Source organism: Staurois parvus, unplaced genomic scaffold (assembly GCF_062004578.1).
Source record: "Staurois parvus isolate SC_StPar_1 unplaced genomic scaffold, SC_StPar_1.0 ptg000022l, whole genome shotgun sequence".
Lineage (NCBI taxonomy): Eukaryota > Metazoa > Chordata > Amphibia > Anura > Ranidae > Staurois > Staurois parvus.
This window is the reverse complement of record NW_028317818.1, coordinates 800,723-820,827: the sequence shown is the minus strand read 5'-3', so window position 1 is coordinate 820,827 and position 20,105 is coordinate 800,723. Positions and strand designations below refer to the sequence as shown.

The 20,105-nt window shown below is 41.6% G+C and overlaps 1 protein-coding gene across 1 annotated transcript in view; it reads right to left on the bottom strand.

The window, feature by feature from the left end:
- The window catches only part of ARPC1A (actin related protein 2/3 complex subunit 1A), a 55,772-nt gene that overhangs the window by 29,583 nt on the left and 6,084 nt on the right, over nt 1-20,105 (bottom strand). Inside the window, exons 3-4 of the mRNA XM_089691497.1 lie at nt 16,318-16,422; nt 1,988-2,210 (exon numbers count right to left, since the gene is read on the bottom strand). Of these exons, the coding sequence (XP_089547623.1) occupies nt 1,988-2,210; nt 16,318-16,422 (328 nt within the window). The remainder of the gene's footprint in view (nt 1-1,987; nt 2,211-16,317; nt 16,423-20,105) is intronic.

Sequence of the window (20,105 nt, the reverse complement as noted above, 5' to 3'; positions counted from 1 at the left end):
AGGCAGGACAGATCCATGCTTTCATGCTGTTTAAGCCAAATCCTGATCCTACCATCTGAATGGCTCAGCAACCATTCTGCCCATAGTCCTCTGACATCAACAAGGCGTTTTTGTCTACACAACTGCTGCTCACTGGATATTTCCTCTTTGGCCGGTGAGTGTATATATTTTAATATCCACAGTCTGACTACAAGTTCAGTTTAAAGTGGAAGATAGGTCACTGGAAAGAAAGATGCATTTAAAGTGAAAAAGAAAAAAAGAAGAAAGAATTCCTGGTACAAGCATTACACACATCTACTTGTAAAAATAAAATTGTGAAAGTATCATAAAAACTATCTTTTAACCACTTCCAGACCGGACACTTTTACCCCCTTCCTGACCAGGGCAATTTTCAGCTTTTAGCGCTATCACACTCTGAATGACAATTGCGCGGTCATGCAACACTGTACCCAAATGAATTTTTTATCATTTTTTTTAGATAGATAAAGCTTTATTTTGGTGGTATTTATTCACCACTGGGATTTGTATTTTTTTTGCTATGTAAATGAAATGTCCAAAAATTTTTTAAAAAAGTGTTTTTTTTAATAAAATTTTGCAAATAAATAATATTTCATCATAAATCTTAGCCAAAATTTATTCCGTTATCTTTTTAGTAAAAAAAAAAAAATCCAAAATTAGTTTATAAGCAAAAATTATAATTTTTAAACATTTTTTTTTTACATTTTTATTTTATTTTTTTATATTATTTTTTATTTTTACATACTGTCACCCTAGCAGTACAGTGTCACCATGGTGACACTGTACTACTTGTGAGGGGTGATAAAGATTTTTTTTTTTTTTTTTTACACGGATTGCTTTTACACCCATATAGGATGTAAAAGCAATCATTTCTCTTTCTCTCTGTGTGCATTCCTGCACTCATTGAGAAATACAGAGTGAGCTGTGATTGGTTACAGCTTGTCACATGGTACAAGACTTTTGTGAATAGCCTTGTACCATGTGACCTCTGTGATCATTCACAGATTTCACACATAGTAAGCAATGATGTCACAAGTGACATCTTGCTTACTACTTTGCATGTGATCACTGATTGGCCAATCAGTGATCACATGATCGGGACCTCGTACAGAGGTCCCATCCGACGATCGGTGTTTCACTGTGTCCGGAGGACACAGCGGGCACCGGATCGCGGTGCTGCGCGCTCCCAGGGAGCTCGCACAAGCAGGGTGCGGGGAGGCCGTTTATAGACGGCCACCCGACCCTGCAGTGCCACCGTCCGGCCGTTTATATACAACGGCCGGTCGGGAAGTGGTTAAAATCAGGTGCTTCATAGTCAAGATTTTTTACAAGAGGCAAGGACTGCCACAGAAGCTCGAGGTGGTAATATGTGATACACTGGAATGAGATTTACTCAGTAAGGCTTACGGGCGCTAAAAAAAAAAAAAAAAAAAAAAAATTGGAACAAACCCCAGGCTAATCAAAGTAGAGGGCTGGGAAATGCATATATGACACAAAAGAAATGTCTTGTGGGTGTTTACTTGGCTTTTTCTAATTAAATTCAGCTTTCTAGTTAAATTGCATTACCAGAATCTATGCAGCTAGGAGCCCAAAAAACATTGCAGTGGACATTTTTACCCATGGAAAGCATACATGTGTATGCAAATTGATATTTGCCTTTTGAATAGTGACACAAGCGCGCGCACGCACGCACGCACACACACACAAACAAACCCTAGGTGTTGTAAGAGGAAAGAAAACCCCTACAAAGACAGTCCAAATTGCTCTAGAGACCTAGATCTACATGATCTATATGACCATTTAAATAAACCAAATAAAGCTTTAGCTCATCATTGTATTTTTTATTACTGAATTTTCAAAAAAAAAAAGAGCAGACTTAAACATCTGATCTTATTCTACAATTTTGACTTATGTCTACCTGGGATTTTAGGAGCATTTAGGATTCTGGGATTCTAGCAGTAATGCTCACCAGTCGTTTTCTGACTCAAAGTAGCACACGGATATAAGTCTTGCTCCGCTCCCCACTGCAAACTTATTTTCCAAAGGTGACCACTTGACAAAGGTTGCAGCTCGATTTATACGTAAGATAACCAGTGTAGGCTTCCATACTCCATCTTTCTGGCTCCACACATAAGCATTGCGATCAGCCCCACAGGTCACTATACGATCACTTTTAGGAGCCCAGTCTATACCTATAGAAAAATAAAAAATAAAGGATGCATTTCAGAAAATACATGTAAAATCTGCCAAACAAGACATAAAAACAAAACCCCATAGAAGTCCAAAAAAGGACCACCAAGAGAGTTATGTATGCATGAAAAGTTTCTTATTAAAAGTCAAAACACTGCATTAAATTTTAAATGCAACTAGTGTAAGTATGAAGTTAAATTGGTATCAACTTCTTGTAATCCCCTGTACATTATAACTCAATGTAACTGTAAATGCAATAGCAGCTGTTTAAAAATAATGCAGCAAACTTACTTTCATTGACAAAGAAGTGACTATGGTAACTGTAAAGCCTCTCAATCAATTCTACATGCTAGTAAAAATGGTGCACTTCTGGATTCAGAGTTTAACCTCCTCCCGCCCGCCATATAAGGTAATGACGGACACAAGGCGAGCTCCAGGAGAGCGAAGTGCGGCGATCGGTGGTGCGCTGTGTCCCTCGGACACTGCAGATCACAGATCAATGGAAAGAGCCGAAGATGTCGGCTCGGTCATGTGATCAGCTGTGTCCAATCACAGCTGATCACATGTAAATAGGGAAATGCCGGTTATCTGCATTTCTCTCCTCATGAGCCGTCACGCTGACAGCTCGAGAGGAGAGCCGGTAATCGGCATTCCTCTGAGGGAACATGTACACTGATCATCAGGGCACTGATCATCAGTGTGCCCTGATGATCAGTGTAGCCCCAGCAGTGCCACCTGTTAGTGCCCATCAATGCCACCTGCCAGTGCCCATCAGTGCCTCATCAATGCCATATATGAGTGCCTACCAGTGCACATCAATGCCATATATCAGTGCCCATCTAAGCTGCCTTTCAGTGCCACCTATCAGTGCTGCCAATCAGTGCGCGTCTGTGCTGCCTAACAGTGCTACCTATCAGTGCCATATATGAGTGCTGCCTTTCACTGCCCATCAGTGATGCCTGTCAGTGCCCATCAGTGCCACCTACTAGTGCCTCCTCATCAGTGTCACCTATCAGTGCAGCCTATCAGTGCCCATCACTGCAGCCTCATTAGCACACATCAGTGAAGGAAAAAAATCACTTATTTACAAAATTTTATAACAAAAACTAAGAAAAAACTTTTTTTACATTTTCAGTCGTTTTTGGTTTGTTTAGCAAAAAATAAAAAACCCAGAGGTGATTAAATACCACCAAAAGAAAGCTCTGTCTCAAAAAAATTATACAAATTTCATATGGGTACAATGTTGCATGACCGTGCAATTGACATTCAAACTGTGACAGCGCTGAAAGCTGAAAATTGGCCTGGGCAGGAATGGGGTATAAGTGCCCTGTAGGCAAGTAGTTAATCAGCAGCCGGGGAAGCTGAAGGTCAGCAGCTTTCTGTCCCTGATCCACATGGTTTGGAAAAAGGCTTCAGACACCTAACATCTTCATAAGAAAAAAAAAAGTAAAACAACTCCCCTTCTCCAGTGAGGATGCACTCACATATCTATCTACCGAGAGGCAAAAAGGATAATTTTAAGGCTATCATTTAGGTTTAATTCAAAAGTATTACGTTTTAGCTTAACCCCTTCATGAGTGAGGGTAAAACAAACCTTAATGACTAGACCCAATTTTGCAACTTTCACGTGTTAAAGTGGTTCTAGTCTCAAGGTTTTTTACCTTGATGCATCAAGGTAAAAAAAAACCTGTGTGTAGCAGACCCCCCCTCCCCCCCAACACTTACCTGAGCCCCCCTCTTATTCCAGCGATGTCCATGAGAGCCTGGGTTCTCCAGGGACTCTCACTCCTGATTGGCTGAGGCAGCAGCGGAACCCATTGGCTTTCGCTGCTGTCAATCACAGCCAGTAAGCCGATCAGGAAAGGGAGGAGGTGGGGCCGAGCTGCGACTCTGCATGTGAATAGACACACAGAGAGGCAGCTTGGGAGAGCGTCTGGTCGGGTGCTCCCATAACAAGCGGTTTGCTATGGGGGAACCCGAAAGGAGGAAGGGGCCAGGAGTGCCAGCGGCAGACACAAGAAGAGGAGGACCCGGGCTGCTCTGTGCAAAACCACTACACAGAGGAGATAAGTATAGACATGTTAGTTATTTTTAAGGAAAAAAAACTAAGACTTTAGCATCACTTTAACCACTTGCCCTCCAGAGGATTCACCCTCCTTCCTGACCAGGCAATTTTTTGTATTACGGCGCTACGTTACTTTAACTGACAATTGTGTGGTCATGGAACTGAATGAAAAAAGACAATTTTGAGAATTTTTAAAAACTTTTTCCAGATGAAATTTATGTCCTTTTTCTCCCGCCATGAAGTGAGCATTCTTTTGGTGGTATTTGATTGCCTGTGAGGTTTTTTTATCTTGATTTATTTTGATAACCGCGTGCGCCCCCCTACCCAGAAATGCAAAATATCATATATTATATGTGTGTGTATATATATATATATATATATATATATATATTTATATTATACACACACACACATAATTTTGCGCACCCGTGCCGCCGTGTAGCAGTATATCTGCTATGTGGCGGCGGGTAAGCAGCTAATAAAACTGAACAAATAATCGCAACTACTTTGTGTATCCAGGTGGATTATACCATTTTTTTTTAAAACAAATTAGCCTTTCAGTTGGTGGTAAATGGTGACAAATATCTCCTGTTTTTTTATTATCAAAGGAAAAAAAAAAAAAAGTAAAGAAATTCAGTTCCCCAATATCCTTTTTGTGAACAGGTGCCCAAAACGAAACTGCATATTCCATGAGGTGTTACTAATGATTTGTACAGTGGAAAAATTATGTCTCTCTCTGCAGACCATACCCATTTTAATACAAGAAAGGATTTTGTTCAGTTTGGAAACCACAGCTTGGCATTGCATGCTATTATTAAAGGTTAAGTTCACCTTTGGGAACATGTTACATGTTCCACCCATTTTTAGGGTGAACCAGGTAACACATTCCTACTCCTGCAGCCGTTATCAACATTAAACCTCATTTGCCACAGTGTTTCCCAATTAAACAGTGCACTGAGGTCAGCTTGCTACTACCATAACGCACCACCAAAGAATAACTCAAAATAAAATTCTCCTGCTCCTGACGATTGCAGTGATACCACCATATGTATATGTTAATTGTTGCATGTACCCGTAGTAGCACACAGAATCAATAGTGCGCATTTTACTTTTTTTATCCTACCTAAAACATTCTGACAAAAAACTTTTTTTTAAATTCTACCTAAATATACTGATCCTGACCCTTACACTGACATAGCTCAAGCCGTAACCCTTTTGCTGCCAGAGCTGTTTTTGCACTTTTTTGCACACACCTAAAATATAATTTTAGGCCTGAAGATTACATAAAACCCCAAAACATTATATATTTTCTAAAATCAGACACCCTAGAGAATAAAATAGTGGTAGTTCCAATTTTTTATGACACACAATATTACCACAAAGGTCTAGGAAAAATTTCAGTTAAAAAAAAAAAATAATAATTTTAGGGTACACAAGCACAATAAATTACAACATTTTTGGGTAAAATAAGACAAGGTTTTTCCTTCTACTTTTGTTTACATTGTTCTCTTCTCCTCATTCCTGGGAGAAAGAAAACACAGGGGCAGGCAGCACAATGACTAATCACTGTCATAGCCAATTATCAGCTATCACAGCGATCAATTGACTGATCGTTTGTACTTCTAACACTCCAGTCCCCCCAGATGGACAATGCTGCTGTCCACATCTGCCCCCTGTGCCCATTCATCCAGAGTGGTGTCTGTATGATACAGATGTGTTACTGGCCAGATGACCTGTGCAAAGTAGAGTGAAAAAAACTTTAAAAAAAGAAATCTAATACAGCCACTAAATCTAATGATTGATAAGCTTCAATATATTATTTTGTTGGTTTTAAGTATAATACCGCTTTAATTTTCCTTACTTGGCCCATCATTTTTTGCCAGCATATACTTTAATCAAGCTCCAAGTAATTATAGACTGGTTAGTTTAACTTCTATAGTTGGGAAGATACAGGAGTGTTTAATAAAAGACCACATCGATGAGTTCTTGCTTTAGAAAAAAAAAAAAAAAAATTAAGCAACAGACAGCATAGATTCATGAAAGACAGAAGTTGTCGAACAAATTTGATTTCTTTTTATGAGGAGGTAAGCAAAACCTTGGACAGAGGTGGCTGTGGACGTGGTATATTTGGATTTTGCAAAGCGTTTGACACAGTTCCCCACACACGACTAATGTTTAAGGTAAAGTCTACAGGCTTGGAAAAATCCATATGTAAATGGGTAGAAAACTGGCTAAAAGATCGTATTCAGAGAGTAGTGGTTAATGATTCATACTCCGAATGGTCTAGGGTTGTCAGTGGTGTACCCCAAGGTTCAGTGTTGGGACCCTTACTTTTTAATATATTTATAAATTATATAGTGTCTGGGATTATAAATCCCATTTCAGTCTTTGCAGATGACACCAAGCTGTGCAGTGGAATAACGTTCTTACAGGATGTCTTCAACTTACAAGCCGACCTCAATGCTCTGATTAATTGGGCAACTATGTGGCAAATGAGGTTTAATGTTGATAAATGTAAGGTTATGCACTTGGGGGCTAAGAATATGCATGCATCATACATACTAGGGGGAGTACAACTGGGGGAATCAATGGTGGAGAAGGATCTGGGAGTTCTGGTAGATCACAAGCTTAATATTGGCATGCAATACCAAGCTGCAGTTTCTAAAAATGAGCAAAAGCCTCTCTTGTATTAAAAGAGGTATAGACTCCAGAGAGAGAGCTATCATATTACCCCTGTACAAATCATTAGTAAGACCCCATCTGGAATAGGTAGTTCAGTTTTGGGCACCAATTCACAAAAAGAACATTGGGGAACTTAGGAAAGTACAGAGAAGGGAAACTAAACTGATACGAGGCATGGAGGAGATCAGCTATGAGGAAAGATTAGAGGAACTGAATTTATTCTCTCTTGAGAAGAGGAGAGTAAGAGGGGATATGATCAACATGTATAAATACATCAGTGGTTCATATAGTGAACTCGGTGTAGAGTTATTCACCCTGAGGTCATCACAGAGGACAAGGGGGCACTCTTTACATCTGGAGGAAAATAAATTTAATCTCCAAAACACGGAAAGGTTTCTTCAGTGTGAGCTGTGAAAATGTGGAATAGTCTTCCTCAAAAGTTGGTTCTGGACAGCTCGGTAGATTGCTTTATAAAAGACCTGGATTCTTTCCTAGATACACATAACATAGCTGGATATTAACATTTATAGGTAAAGCTGATCCAGGAAATATCCAATTACCACTCAGGGGATCAGAAGTTTTTTTTTCCCATGCAGGAGCAAACTGAATCACACTTTGCTGGGTTTTTTCTTTCCTCTGGATCAACCGTGGGTATAGGATTATAATTTTTTTTTTTTTTTTTTTTTTTTATGGTTGAACTAGATGGACTTTTGTCTTTTTTCAAGCAGACTAACTATGGAACTATCAAAAATCTCCCTAAGATAGATTAAAAGCGTGTCTCTTCAGATGCTATTGTTCGCATTAAACAAACTAAGAAAAGAGGGATGAAAAAAAACTAGACTGACATAAGGAGCCAGGAAATGAGAATTCTAATCATAATACATACAGGTATTAGTAAAAAATACAGGAGGGCATAAATAAAGCTGAAAAGCAAAAACACAGAATTACTGAACATGAACAGCAGAAAAAAAAAACAAAAAAACAAAAAACAATTCAGAACCAGAGTGAACAGATGAATGGACTGTCACATCTATAAACAGAAGGAAAAGAACCGCTTACAGTAACAAACCATGACACTGCCAACTGATAGGACAGACATTTAGGTAAGATCCTATTTAGTGCAACAAATCTCTCTGTAGTCTCATGAGCGTTTTATTAAATTTCACCAGAAAATTTAACCACCAAAAAGGGTAATGGTCAGACAAACCGATAGGGCTTATTTTGACAAAAATCTTTGTTAACAGTTCAATAAAAGGGATTCTACTAAAAAACCTTGCATATTAGTCATGGAATAAGAGAAAATTGTTGAAAGTATAGGAAATGGCAGATATAGGAATGCCAATTTTAAAAATCATAAAAGCCAGGTGAGCAACAAGACATCTGTTCAGAGGACTTCCAGACACCCCTCTGGAAGAACAAGAGTAGTTTAACCACGTGCCCTCCAGAGGATTTAGCCCCCTTCCTGACTAGGCCATTTTTTGCTGTTCGCTATTTCAACTGGTAATTGCGCGGTTGTGCAATGCTGTACCCAAATGAAATTTATTTCCTTTTTCACACAAATAGAGCTTTCTTTTGGTGGTATTTGGTCACCTCTGTGGATTTCATTTTTTGCGCCATAAACAAAAAAAACCCCAGAAAATTCTGTGAAAAAATCTCCAATATTTTTCACTTTTGGTTATAAAAAATATCCAATAAACTCAGTCATAAATTTAGGCTAAAATGTATTCTGCTACATGTCTTTGGTAAAAAAACCTCAATACCTCTATATTAATTGGTTTGTGTGAAAGTTATAGCGTCTACAAACTATGGTATAGATAATGGAATTTACACAGCTTTTACTTTCTGACTGCCCATCACATTTCTTGAGGTGCTAAAATGCCAGGGCAGTACAAACACCACCCCATCCACCCCCCCCCCCAAATGACCCCTTTTTGAAAAGTGGACACCCCAAGGATTTTGCAGAAAGGCATGTTGAGTCCATGGAACATTTTATTTTTTGCCACATATCTTTTGAATAAGACAATTTTTTTTGTCACTTTAATGATATATCATTAATATATCATTGTCACTTTAATGATAAATTGCTCATGTATGCCATGGGTATATATGGAATTACACCCCAAAACACACTATCCTACTTCTTCCGAGTATGGGGATACCACATGTGAGACTTTTTGGCAGCCTAGCTACATACAGGCCCCCAAAATCCAATGACCACCTCCAGGCTTTCAAAGGGCATATTTCCTCATATCACTTGCCCACTACCTATCACAGTTCCAGGGGCTCTAAAATGCCAGGATAGTACAAACACCCCCCCCCCCAAATGACCCCTTTTTGTAAAGTAGACACCGCAAGGAATTTGATAAGAAGCACAGTGAGTATTTTACAGATATCATTTTTGTCACAGAGTTTTGAAAAGTAAAAGAAAAAATAATTTTTTTGTTTTCTTTCTTTGTTTTGCAGATCTCATTTGTTGCCACGTTTTTGGAAAACACTGACCAGGCCTCTTAGCAAATACCTAGCATTGTCTACTTTCCCAAAAGGGGTCATTTGGAGGGGTTGCTTTTACTATCCTAGCATTTCGGGGCCAAAATTAGAAGCTTATGCCACATATCACAGACTCTTGAAGACCAAGCCTTTTCTGACACTTTTTGTTCAAAAACTGTTTTTTTGCTAGAAAATTACTTTGAACCCCCAACATTATATATGTTTTTTAAAGCAGGGGCCCTAGAGAGTGGGTGTTGACATTTTTTATGTCACACAGTATTCGCACAGCAATTTTTCAAAACGCAAATTGTTTTTAAAAAAATACACTTATTTTTACTTTTAATGCACAAAAACACAATATATTGGCCAATTATTTGGTAACATATAAAATATGATGCTATGCTGCGTAAATAAATACCAAACATGACATGCTTTAAAACTGCGCATGCCCCCTGCAATGGTGACAAACTGCAAACATTTTTAATATCCATAGGCAACGTAAAGCCTTTACAAGCTACCATTTTAGATTTACAGAAGAGGTCTAGTGCTAAAATTACTGCACTTGATCTGACGTTCGCGGCAATAACTCACATGCATGGTGCAACCGGTTTACATACTGGCACAGGGTCAACGCTCGGGCACATAGGTGCGAGAGCGGGGGGGCGAAGGTGCTTTTTTTTTTTTTTTTTTTTAAAGTTATTTTGATGTTTATTATTTTTACACTGTCCCTTTCATTTTTTTTTTGATCACTTTTAATGCCATCACAGGGAATGCAACTATCCCCTATAACTTCAATGGGTATTGTCATATATTCTTTATTGAGAAATCTAGGGTCTATCCAACTCTAAATATCTCCTCTGCCCTTACATTATCTAATCTCACCAAGATCGGTGTGATCAGCTGCTTTCCCAATTTACAAATGGCGTTGTTTATATCCTGCGAAACTGAAATGATGAAATGCTCATAGCTTCTGATTTCTTAGACTATAGAGATGATTGGAGCCGTTTTGGTCTCTGAACAGCACTATGGTCAGCCAGTGCAACTGCCGGCTGCATTCTCAGGTTCCCCTGTGGGACAGGAGAGCCCAAGCGAACTGTGGAAGGCAGCAGGGGGGGGGGGGGGGGGGGGGGAGTTTGGGCCTGGGAATGTCCCTTCCCGCTGCTCGTAAAAACAATTCGTAGCTAACTGGCCACTAGGATTGCTTTTACATGAAAGCCGACTGCCAGCTCAAATGACACCAGGATGATGCCTGTAGCTGCAGGCATCATCCTGGTATAACCACTCAAAGTCCAGCGACATACCAGTACAATGCTGGTCCATGCTGGGCATATATGTAAAAGCAGAGAACACGGGCACACGATGAATTGGCTCTGTGGACCAAAATGACCGCAATTCATTCTTTTTTGTAATGCCCATGTTGAGGGTTTATGTCCAAAAGTGTTTTAAATTCAGAAACCGTGATAGGTTTCTATGCGAATTGTCTGGCAAGAGCTAAATCTGGGTGGGCAGCGATGTATTGTTGTGTGTATAAATTGCCTTGGCCCACAATCAATTGATACAAATATTCCATGAAAAACAGCGAACATGCTAAACACTAGTACTGGCAGTGAATGGGGCCAATCCTGCCAACTCTGTATTTTTGGGGACACTATACAAAAGGAGGCAGTAGTATAGTTCTGTACGTGATCAATATCTTGATCCGTACAAACACTATACTAGTAATGGCAGTGTTCAGCAACCTATAGCGTGAGTGCAATAGTGTGCAGGCAATCTAACGCTAGCTGACCCTGGCTGGGTGGGGCGCTTGCTGACCCTGACGTTATCTGATTTTGCTAGTGGCAGTAATACAGTGATCAGTGAAACATTCTATATACTGACACTGTACTAATGGTAGTGGTTGGGTGAAGGTGTGATCAAAGGGTTAATAGGGGCTCTCTCCCTGGACCAATGGGAAAAGGGGGGGGGGAGGGGAAGAGTGTCGCAAGATTATATCGCTTTGCCAAGAGCTACTGCTCGCCCGCAAAAGCAGTAAGCGGGTGAGCAGTTGGCAAGTAGTTAACTAGTTGGCAACCGCAGATAGCCGAATGACGGCTGCACTGCGGCCGGCCAGTTCTGCGTGGACGTCATATGACGTCCTCCCAGAACGCGCTCTCCTGCACGCCCCAGGGGGCGCGCACCCGGCGATCTCCGTGATCGCTGTGTCCTACGGACACAGCTGATCACGTGATGTGGTAAAAGGCCAATCACAGCAGCCTTTTACCACGTGATCAGCGGTGTCCAATGACACGCTAATCAGAGGGAAATGCAAGTGCCGGTTCTTGGCTGCACTTTCCTCACGCTGTCAGATCGTGAGGAAAGTACTGCCGAGAACCGGCAGTTGTCAGAGCGGGGATCGGCACCGATCATCACGGCACTGATGATCGGTGCCCAGCAGTGCCACCCACAAGCTCCGCCCACCTGTGCCCAGCAGTGCGCCCACTAGCTCCGCCCACCTGTGCTCAGCAGATCACCCACCTGTGCCCAGCAGTTCACCCACCTGTGCCACTCTGCAGTGCACCCACCTGTGCCACTCTGCAGTGTCACACACCTGTGCCCAGAAGTGCCACCTACCTGTGCCCAGAAGTGCCACCTACCTGTGCCCAGAAGTGCCACCTACCTGTGCCCAGAAGTGCCCACCCACCAGTGCTGCCAGTCAGTGCCACCAGTCAGTGCCCAGCGGTTGTGCCAGTCAGTGCCGCCAGTCAGTGCCCAGCAGTGATGTCAGTCAGTGCCGTCTATCAGTACCCATCATCAGTGTCACCTATCAGTGCTGCATATTAGTGCCGCCTATCCGTGCCACCTCATTAGTACTGCCTATCAGTGCCCTTTAGTGCTGCCTATCAGTGCCCATCAGTGCCACCTATCAGTGCCGCCTATCAGTGCCCATCAGTGCCGCCTCATCAACGCACATCAGTGAAGGAGAAAAATTACCTGTTTGAAAAATTTTATAATAGAAACAAAGAAACTTTTTTTTTTTTTTCAAATTTTTTGCACTTTTTTTATTTATAGCGCAAAAAGTAAAGCGCCCAGTGGTGATTAAATACCACCAAAAGAAAGCTCTATTTGTGAGAAAAAAATGATCAAAATTTCATATGGGTACAATGTTGCATGACCGCGCAATTGTCAATCAAAGTGCGGCAGCGCTGAAAGCTGAAAATTGGCCTGGTAAATAAGGGGGTATAAGTGCCTGGTAGGCAAGTGGTTAAAGAAAAAAAAACTCTTAAAAAAATTCTCAATAATGATACTTTATTTTTTTTTAACATTTTATTTAGTTTAATACTTTTATCAGAATAGTAACATTGTACTACAGTGTGTGGGAGGGAAAATCGGGGATTTTTACACTTTGCTTTGCAGGAGGAGAAATAAGGATCTTTTCTCCTGCAATGCAAAGCTTGCCGTCATGAACCTAACTCCTTCATGAACTGTCATGAAAGAGTTATGTTTAGTGATCTGTGATTTCTTGGAGCTGGTCACACGGTACAGGGTGCTGTAATCGGCCCCATGTATCAAGTGACAGCTTTGGGCCAATCACAGCTCACTAGGAAGAGGAGCAGAGCGGTTATGAATGAGATTGATTCATAACAGCTTTGCTTACATTGTGATCATGTGATCACATGATCACCGGGTCCCGTTCACCTGGATCTTCATTGCGCTGTGTCCGATGGACACACCAGTTTCGAGGGGGGAGCGCTGCGCACCTCCCTGCGTTAGTACAGCCAGACCGACATATGGGTACGTCGCTTTGCCTGTAGCTGCTGCTCTACAGCAATACATTACAGGCAGGTCTGCAGGGAGCGGTTAATCTTGGAGCAGGTAGCCACCAGTTTAACTGTTGGATTATGCTAAATCTGGAGCAGGTGGTGATAGCCAACAGCCCATTTCGTATGTAAAATTGGAAAACTACTTGGTCTGCCAGAATACTCTTGGAGAGGTTAATCTACCAATCACATCAAGCAGGATATACAGTCAGGTCCATAAATATTGGGACATCGACACAATTCTAACATTTTTGGCTCTATACACCACCACAATGGATTTGAAATGAAACAAACAAGATGTGCTTTAACTGCAGACTGTCAGCTTTAATTTGAGGGTATTTACATCCAAATCAGGTGAACGGTGTAGGAATTACAACAGTTTGCATATGTGCCTCCCACTTATTAAGGGACCAAAAGTAATGGGACAATTGGCTTCTCAGCTGTTCCATGGCCAGGTGTGGTATTCCCTCATTATCCCAATTACAATGGGCAGATAAAAGGTCCAGAGTTAATTTCAAGTGTGCTATTTGCATTTGGAATCTGTTGCTGTCAACTCTCAAGATGAGATCCAAAGAGCTGTCACTATCAGTGAAGCAAGCTATCATTAGGCTGAAAAAACAAAACAAACCCATCAGAGAGATAGTGAATATTAAATATAATAATATAAAAACATTAGGCGTGGCCAAAGCAACTGTTTGGAACATTCTTAAAAAGAAGGAACGCACTGGTGAGCTCAGCAACACCAAAAGACCCGAAAGACCACGGAAAACAATTGTGGTGGATGACCGAAGAATTCTTTCCCCGGTGAAGAAAGCACCCTTCACAACAGTTGGCCAGATCAAGAACACTCTCCAGGAGGTAGGTGTATGTGTGTCAAAGTCAACAATCAAGAGAAGACTTCACCAGAGTGAATACAGAGGGTTCACCACAAGATGTAAACCATTGGTGAGCCTCAAAAACAGGAAGGCCAGATTAGAGTTTGCCAAACGACATCTAAAAAAGCCTTCACAGTTCTGGAACAACATCCTATGGACAGATGAGACCAAGATCAACTTGTACCAGAGTGATGGGAAGAGAAGAGTATGGAGAAGGAAAGGAACTGCTCATGATCCTAAGCATACCACCTCATCAGTGAAGCATGGTGGTGGTAGTGTCATGGCGTGGGCATGTATGGCTGCCAATGGAACTGGTTCTCTTGAATTTATTGATGATGTGACTGCTGACAAAAGCAGCAGGATGAATTCTGAAGTGTTTCGGGCAATATTATCTGCTCCTATTCAGCCAAATGCTTCACAACTCATTGGATGCTGCTTCACAGTGCAGATGGACAATGACCCAAAGCATACTGCAAAAGCAACCAAAGAGTTTAAGGGAAAGAAGTGGAATGTTATGCAATGGCAATGGCAATGGCCAAGTCAATCACCTGACCTGAATCCGATTGAGCATGCATTTCACTTGCTGAAGACAAAACGCCCCAAGAACAAGCAGGAACTGAAGACAGTTGCAGGAGAGGCCTGGCAGAGCATCACCAGGGATGAAACCCAGCATCTGGTGATGTCTATGCGTTCCAGACTTCAGGCTGTAATTGACTGCAAAGGATTTGCAACCAAGTATTAAAAAGTGAAAGTTTGATTTATGATTAATATTCTGTCCCATTACTTTTGGTCCCTTAATAAGTGGGAGGCACATATGCAAACTGTTGCAATTCCTACACCGTTCACCTGATTTTTATGTAAATATACTCAAATTAAAGCTGACAGTCTGCAGTTAAAGCGCATCTTGTTCATTTCATTTCAAATCCATTGTGGTGGTGTATAGAGCCAAAAATGTTAGAATTGTGTCGATGTCCCAATATTTATGGACCTGACTGTATCTTGAAGGAGAGGCACTACAGATAAGCCCTTGCCTAGAGATGCAGAAAACTTCCCTGCCCTGTTGTCCATGTGATTTTTTTTTTCCTTTTATAGTAAATTTTTATTAGTCTAAATTCACATGGTACAGTTATCCACATCATACAGAACATTAGCACAGATAAATCCAGTATATGTGTAACAAACATATAATAGCAGGATTCACTAGTTTAGGTGACAAAATTAAAATATAATTAAAAGGTAAAGCTATATTTTAGTTTTGGATAGAGTGGTGAGGGGTTAGAACACCTGTCAGTTTTTATTGCTGTCTGTGCCCCCCTTTGGGGAGATTCACTCTCTCTATTTGTTCAGTTTACTATTATCATTGAAAGTGAAGGTAAAAGAAAACCATAATTTTAGGTTGTCCCCAGAAAAGTAATAGATGGAAAATCGTCTAATGGGGACATTAGTTTTGTGACCTGGGGGTCCCGAAGGAATTCCCTGATATTTCCCTGATGTGCTTTAACTGAAGTGAAAGGAAATCTCTGCACTGGGACACAGATGGCAAAAAATCAAAACGTTTTGCCTATAGTGCTACTTTAAAAACTGTAAACATAAAAAAGAGACTTACAACAGTGCCTCAGAATAGTGTGAAGCTGCGGATGTCTTCTCACTGCACAGTTACAAAGTGCAAAATGCATGCTGTAGTCAATATGTTTAGGTTGTAGAGGACATGGAAGACACTTACAAGGGTTTAGAATGTTGTGAAGACATTTCTTTCACTTTCAGTAAACTGGACAAATAGAGAGAGTGAAACTAACGGAGACAAAGATCCCCTCCCCACTCTCTGAAACACACAATAAAAATGCCTTTAGTTATACTTTACAAAAAAATGTCCACAAAAATGTAACAAAGTATAGGGCTTTTGGTGGATTTCAAGTATCACTTCAGTGGAGAATGCTACCTCTCGGCATACATAAAATGGACGTCAGTACGTGAATCACAACTAAAGAGACACTGGTTTTGCTATGGCTTTCATTTTTATTGTGTCACTGCATCGATCATTTATCTTAACAAGATTTCTCCTGTTAATAAAAAAAATAAATGGTAAGCAGCAGTTTTTAAATATTCATGCTATGTGAATGAGAACATGTAATAAATATAAAGCTAGTGTTATCCCAGTTTGGTTGCAAAAGTGGAAATACATTTTGATTCCTCCATGCTATACCTGTAATGTGTCCATTATGCTCCTTCAGCTCATGAACCTTCGCCCACTGGTTCCCATTTTGCTTGTAGATGTGTACCTCATGGTTATTTGGGCTTATTGCAATCTCTGTAAAATAGAAGAATACCAGCACTTAACTTTTCCTTTCAATAGATTTTTATTATTGGTATTAACTAAAGAGTACAAACTCGACGTAAACAAGAAGTTACAATAATGAACAACAGTCAACAGCGTTCATTTACAAGTAAAGCATAACTATAGTAAGTAATGTTTTAGATTACTTATCAAGGGAGCAGAAAAATCATACATTTTGTGTCGGTTAATCAGTTAGTGAACAAAAAAAGGCTACCTATCCGTAGCTCATCGGCCGACATTAATAAAAGGATTATGTCATTAGGGATATGCTATTGAGATGGGAGATATATAGAACACCTCGTGGTTCCTGAAGCATCCCTGTAGAAGAGCCAGAAAATGGAAATCCAAGAGAAAGAGGAGAGCGTAAAGGCGGACCGGAGAGTGAACATCTAAAGCACTTGAGCTCGGTTTCAGCATGTGACTTTCTTTCAAAATCATATTTTGAAGATAAACGAAAAAAAAAAAATGTATTTATTCATTACACTATTTCAAAACATTTTCAAAAGGTTCGCTTACACTTTCTCTTAAAGTGTAAAGCCAAACATTTTTTTTCCCCAAGTGTTGGGTGTAGTCGGGGTGGGTTAAAACCCCTAGCAAATTATATTTTGTGGTCTGTGTTTTACTGGGGAGATTTCCCTTCACTTCCTGTACTTGTTTTCAACATATATGACATTAGACATACATACATTTTGGTGTTCAATGGCAAATGCCAATCGAGTTCTATGGTGCCGGGCAGTGAGCACAGGGCCCAATAGAGGACATCGGGCAATCAGTCCACCCTCATGAAGTCTGTTTCTGATTGTTTGGTCAGAGACATGCACACCAGTGGCCTGCTGGAGGTCGTTTTGTAGGGCTCTGGCAGTGCTCATCCTGTTCCTCCTTGCACAAAGGAGAAGATACTGGTCCTGCTGATGGGTTAAGGACCTTTTACGGCCCTGTCCAGCTCTCCTACAGTAACTGCCTGTCTCCCAGAGTCTCCTCCATGCTCTTGAGACTGTGCTGGGAGACACAACAAACCTTCTGGCAATGGCATTTATTGATGTGCCATGCTGGAGGAGTTGAACTGCCCGTGCAACCTCTGTAGGGTCCAGGTATCACTTCATGCTACCAGTAGTGACACTGACCCTAGCCAAATGCAAAACTAATGAAAAACAGTCAGAAAAGATGAGTAGGGAAAAAAATGTCAGTGACCTCCACCTGTAATACCGTTCCTGTTTTGGGGGTCGTCTCATTGTTGCCGATCAGTGCCGATCTCTTCTCTGACAATTGCCGGTTATCGGCAGTACTTTCCTCACACTGTGACAGCATGAGGAAAGTGCAGCTGATAACTGGTCAATGTATTTACCCAGTGATCTGCTGTGTCATTGGACACAGCTAATCACGTGGTAAAAGGCTGCTGTGATTGGCCTTTTACCACATCACATGATCAGCTGCGTGCGTCCGTCCGTAGGACACAGCGATCACCAGCGGTGCCGGGTGCATGCCACTGGGTGCGTGTTCAGGAAGGATGTCCTCCCAAAACTAGACAACCGCGCTGTAGCAGTCTTTCAGCTATAGCGCCGTTGGGAAGAGGTTAAACCAGAGCTTCCCAACCGACCTATAGCAGAAATACTGCTACAGGGCGGCACGGGTGTGTAAAATCACGTGTATATATGTAATGTTCCATTTCCGGGTAGAGGGAATGTGGAAAGCGCGTGCGCGCCCTACCCGCGCCGCTGTTCGCGGCCGCAGTTGTAAATCACCTAGCCGGCGATTACTTGCCAGCGCACGGTGATTGCCGAGTATCTCCGACGAGAAGGATAACGGTTTGTAAAACTGTCGGCTTGTACACACTGCTTTGGATGGCTGTGATTACAGTGAAGCACATGGATACAGACACAAGTGAATCAACACACAGTAAACCCTTTGATCTCCCCTCATGTTAACCCCTTCCTGCCCAGTGTCAGTGCTTTTTTTTTTTTAGCACTGTTCACTGTATTGGTGTCACTGGGGATGTCAGTGACACCAAGTCAATTTCCCTCAGTGTCAGAATGCCCGGCGCAGTCCCACAGTCCCGCTATAAGTCGCTGATTGCCGCCATTACAAGTAAAAAAGAAAATAAAAATTATATATAAAAAAAGCCCAGTACACATACCACTATTTGTAAACGCTATAACTTTCACACAAACCAATTAACACGTATTGGGATTTTTTTTTTTTTAGCAAAGACATGGAGCAAAACACATTTTGGCTGCATGTTATGACGAAATTTGATTTTTTTACTGGACATGTTTAATAGCAAACAGTCAAAAATATTGTTTTATTCTTATAGTGCAATAAAAAAAAAGAAAAAAACGGACAATCAATCAAATACCACTGAAAGAAAGCTCAATTTGTGGGGAAATAAAGAACGTAAATTTCATTTGGGTGTCCGTAGGACACAGCGATCACGGAGATCGCCGGGTGCGCGCCCCCTGGGGCGCGCAGGAGAGCGCCTTCTGGGAGGACGTCATATGACGTCCACTCAGAACTGGCCGGCCGCAGTGTAGCCGTCATTCGGCTATCTGCGGTCGGCAACTAGTTAAGTTAGTTTTAGGGCACAATAACTTACACATTTTTTGGTAAAATATAAAAGATGAGGTTGCATTGAGTAAATAGATACACAACATGTCAAACCTTACATTTATGTGAACTCATGAAATGGCGACAAATTTTAATACCCTATATTTTATATAGGTGACACACTTAAAGCCCCCTATAGGTTATCAGTTTAGTGTTACGGAGGTGGTCTGGTGCTAGATTACTCTCGTTCCGGCGTGTGCAGTGATATGTAACGTGCGTCGCAACATTTTAACGTGTAGGCACCCCAACGTGTGTGTTTATGTTCGTACATGCATACATGTGGGGGTGGGAGCTCACAATTTTTGGGGGGTTTTATGTGCTTTAAAATTAAAACAAATTATTTTACCTAAACTTTTTTTTTGTCATCACATAGGGGACACAAAGTAAAAGGTCCCCAATGTAAAAATTTTTTGGCGACAGGTTCTCTTTAATGAGACATGCAGGGTCTAAAAGACCCAGCATGTCTCCTCTGTGCTCCACTGAATATAATGCAGTGCACATTGCACCGCATTACATTCTTCCCAGGCTTGATGCCAATTGAGGCAGGGAAATCTGTCAATGGGACTCGTAAGTGACATCATACGTCGCTTCCTGGTCACAGCAAGAAAGGGAGGGTCTGCTCTCCTCCCTCCCCACTACACGCTGGCACCCGCTGAGCTGGTTCCGGGGCCGTAGATGGGCAAGCAGAGCCCAGGAGACATAGCGGTGGGGGGTCCGGGTGCTGCCAAGTTAGAGGGGTGTGTGCAACAACTACCAGCCCGGCGCATGGAACTGCATGTCCTGGTCGTTGGGCAACACAAATCGCACATCCCTGCTATTGTAGGATGATGGGCGAGTGGGATCCCTATTATCCTGGGAGGACTTCATATGAGATCCTCTGAGGATGCCAGCTTGCGCATGCCCCGCGGGCCTCGCTCTGGCGTGATCTGTCACCGGCTGTGTCCACCGGCCATCTGCCAGTGACATGTGATCGAAGTGACCAATCACAGCAGGTCACATGACAGTTGTAAACAATGAATGGCTTCTTTTATGCCATTCATGGCTTACAACTGTGC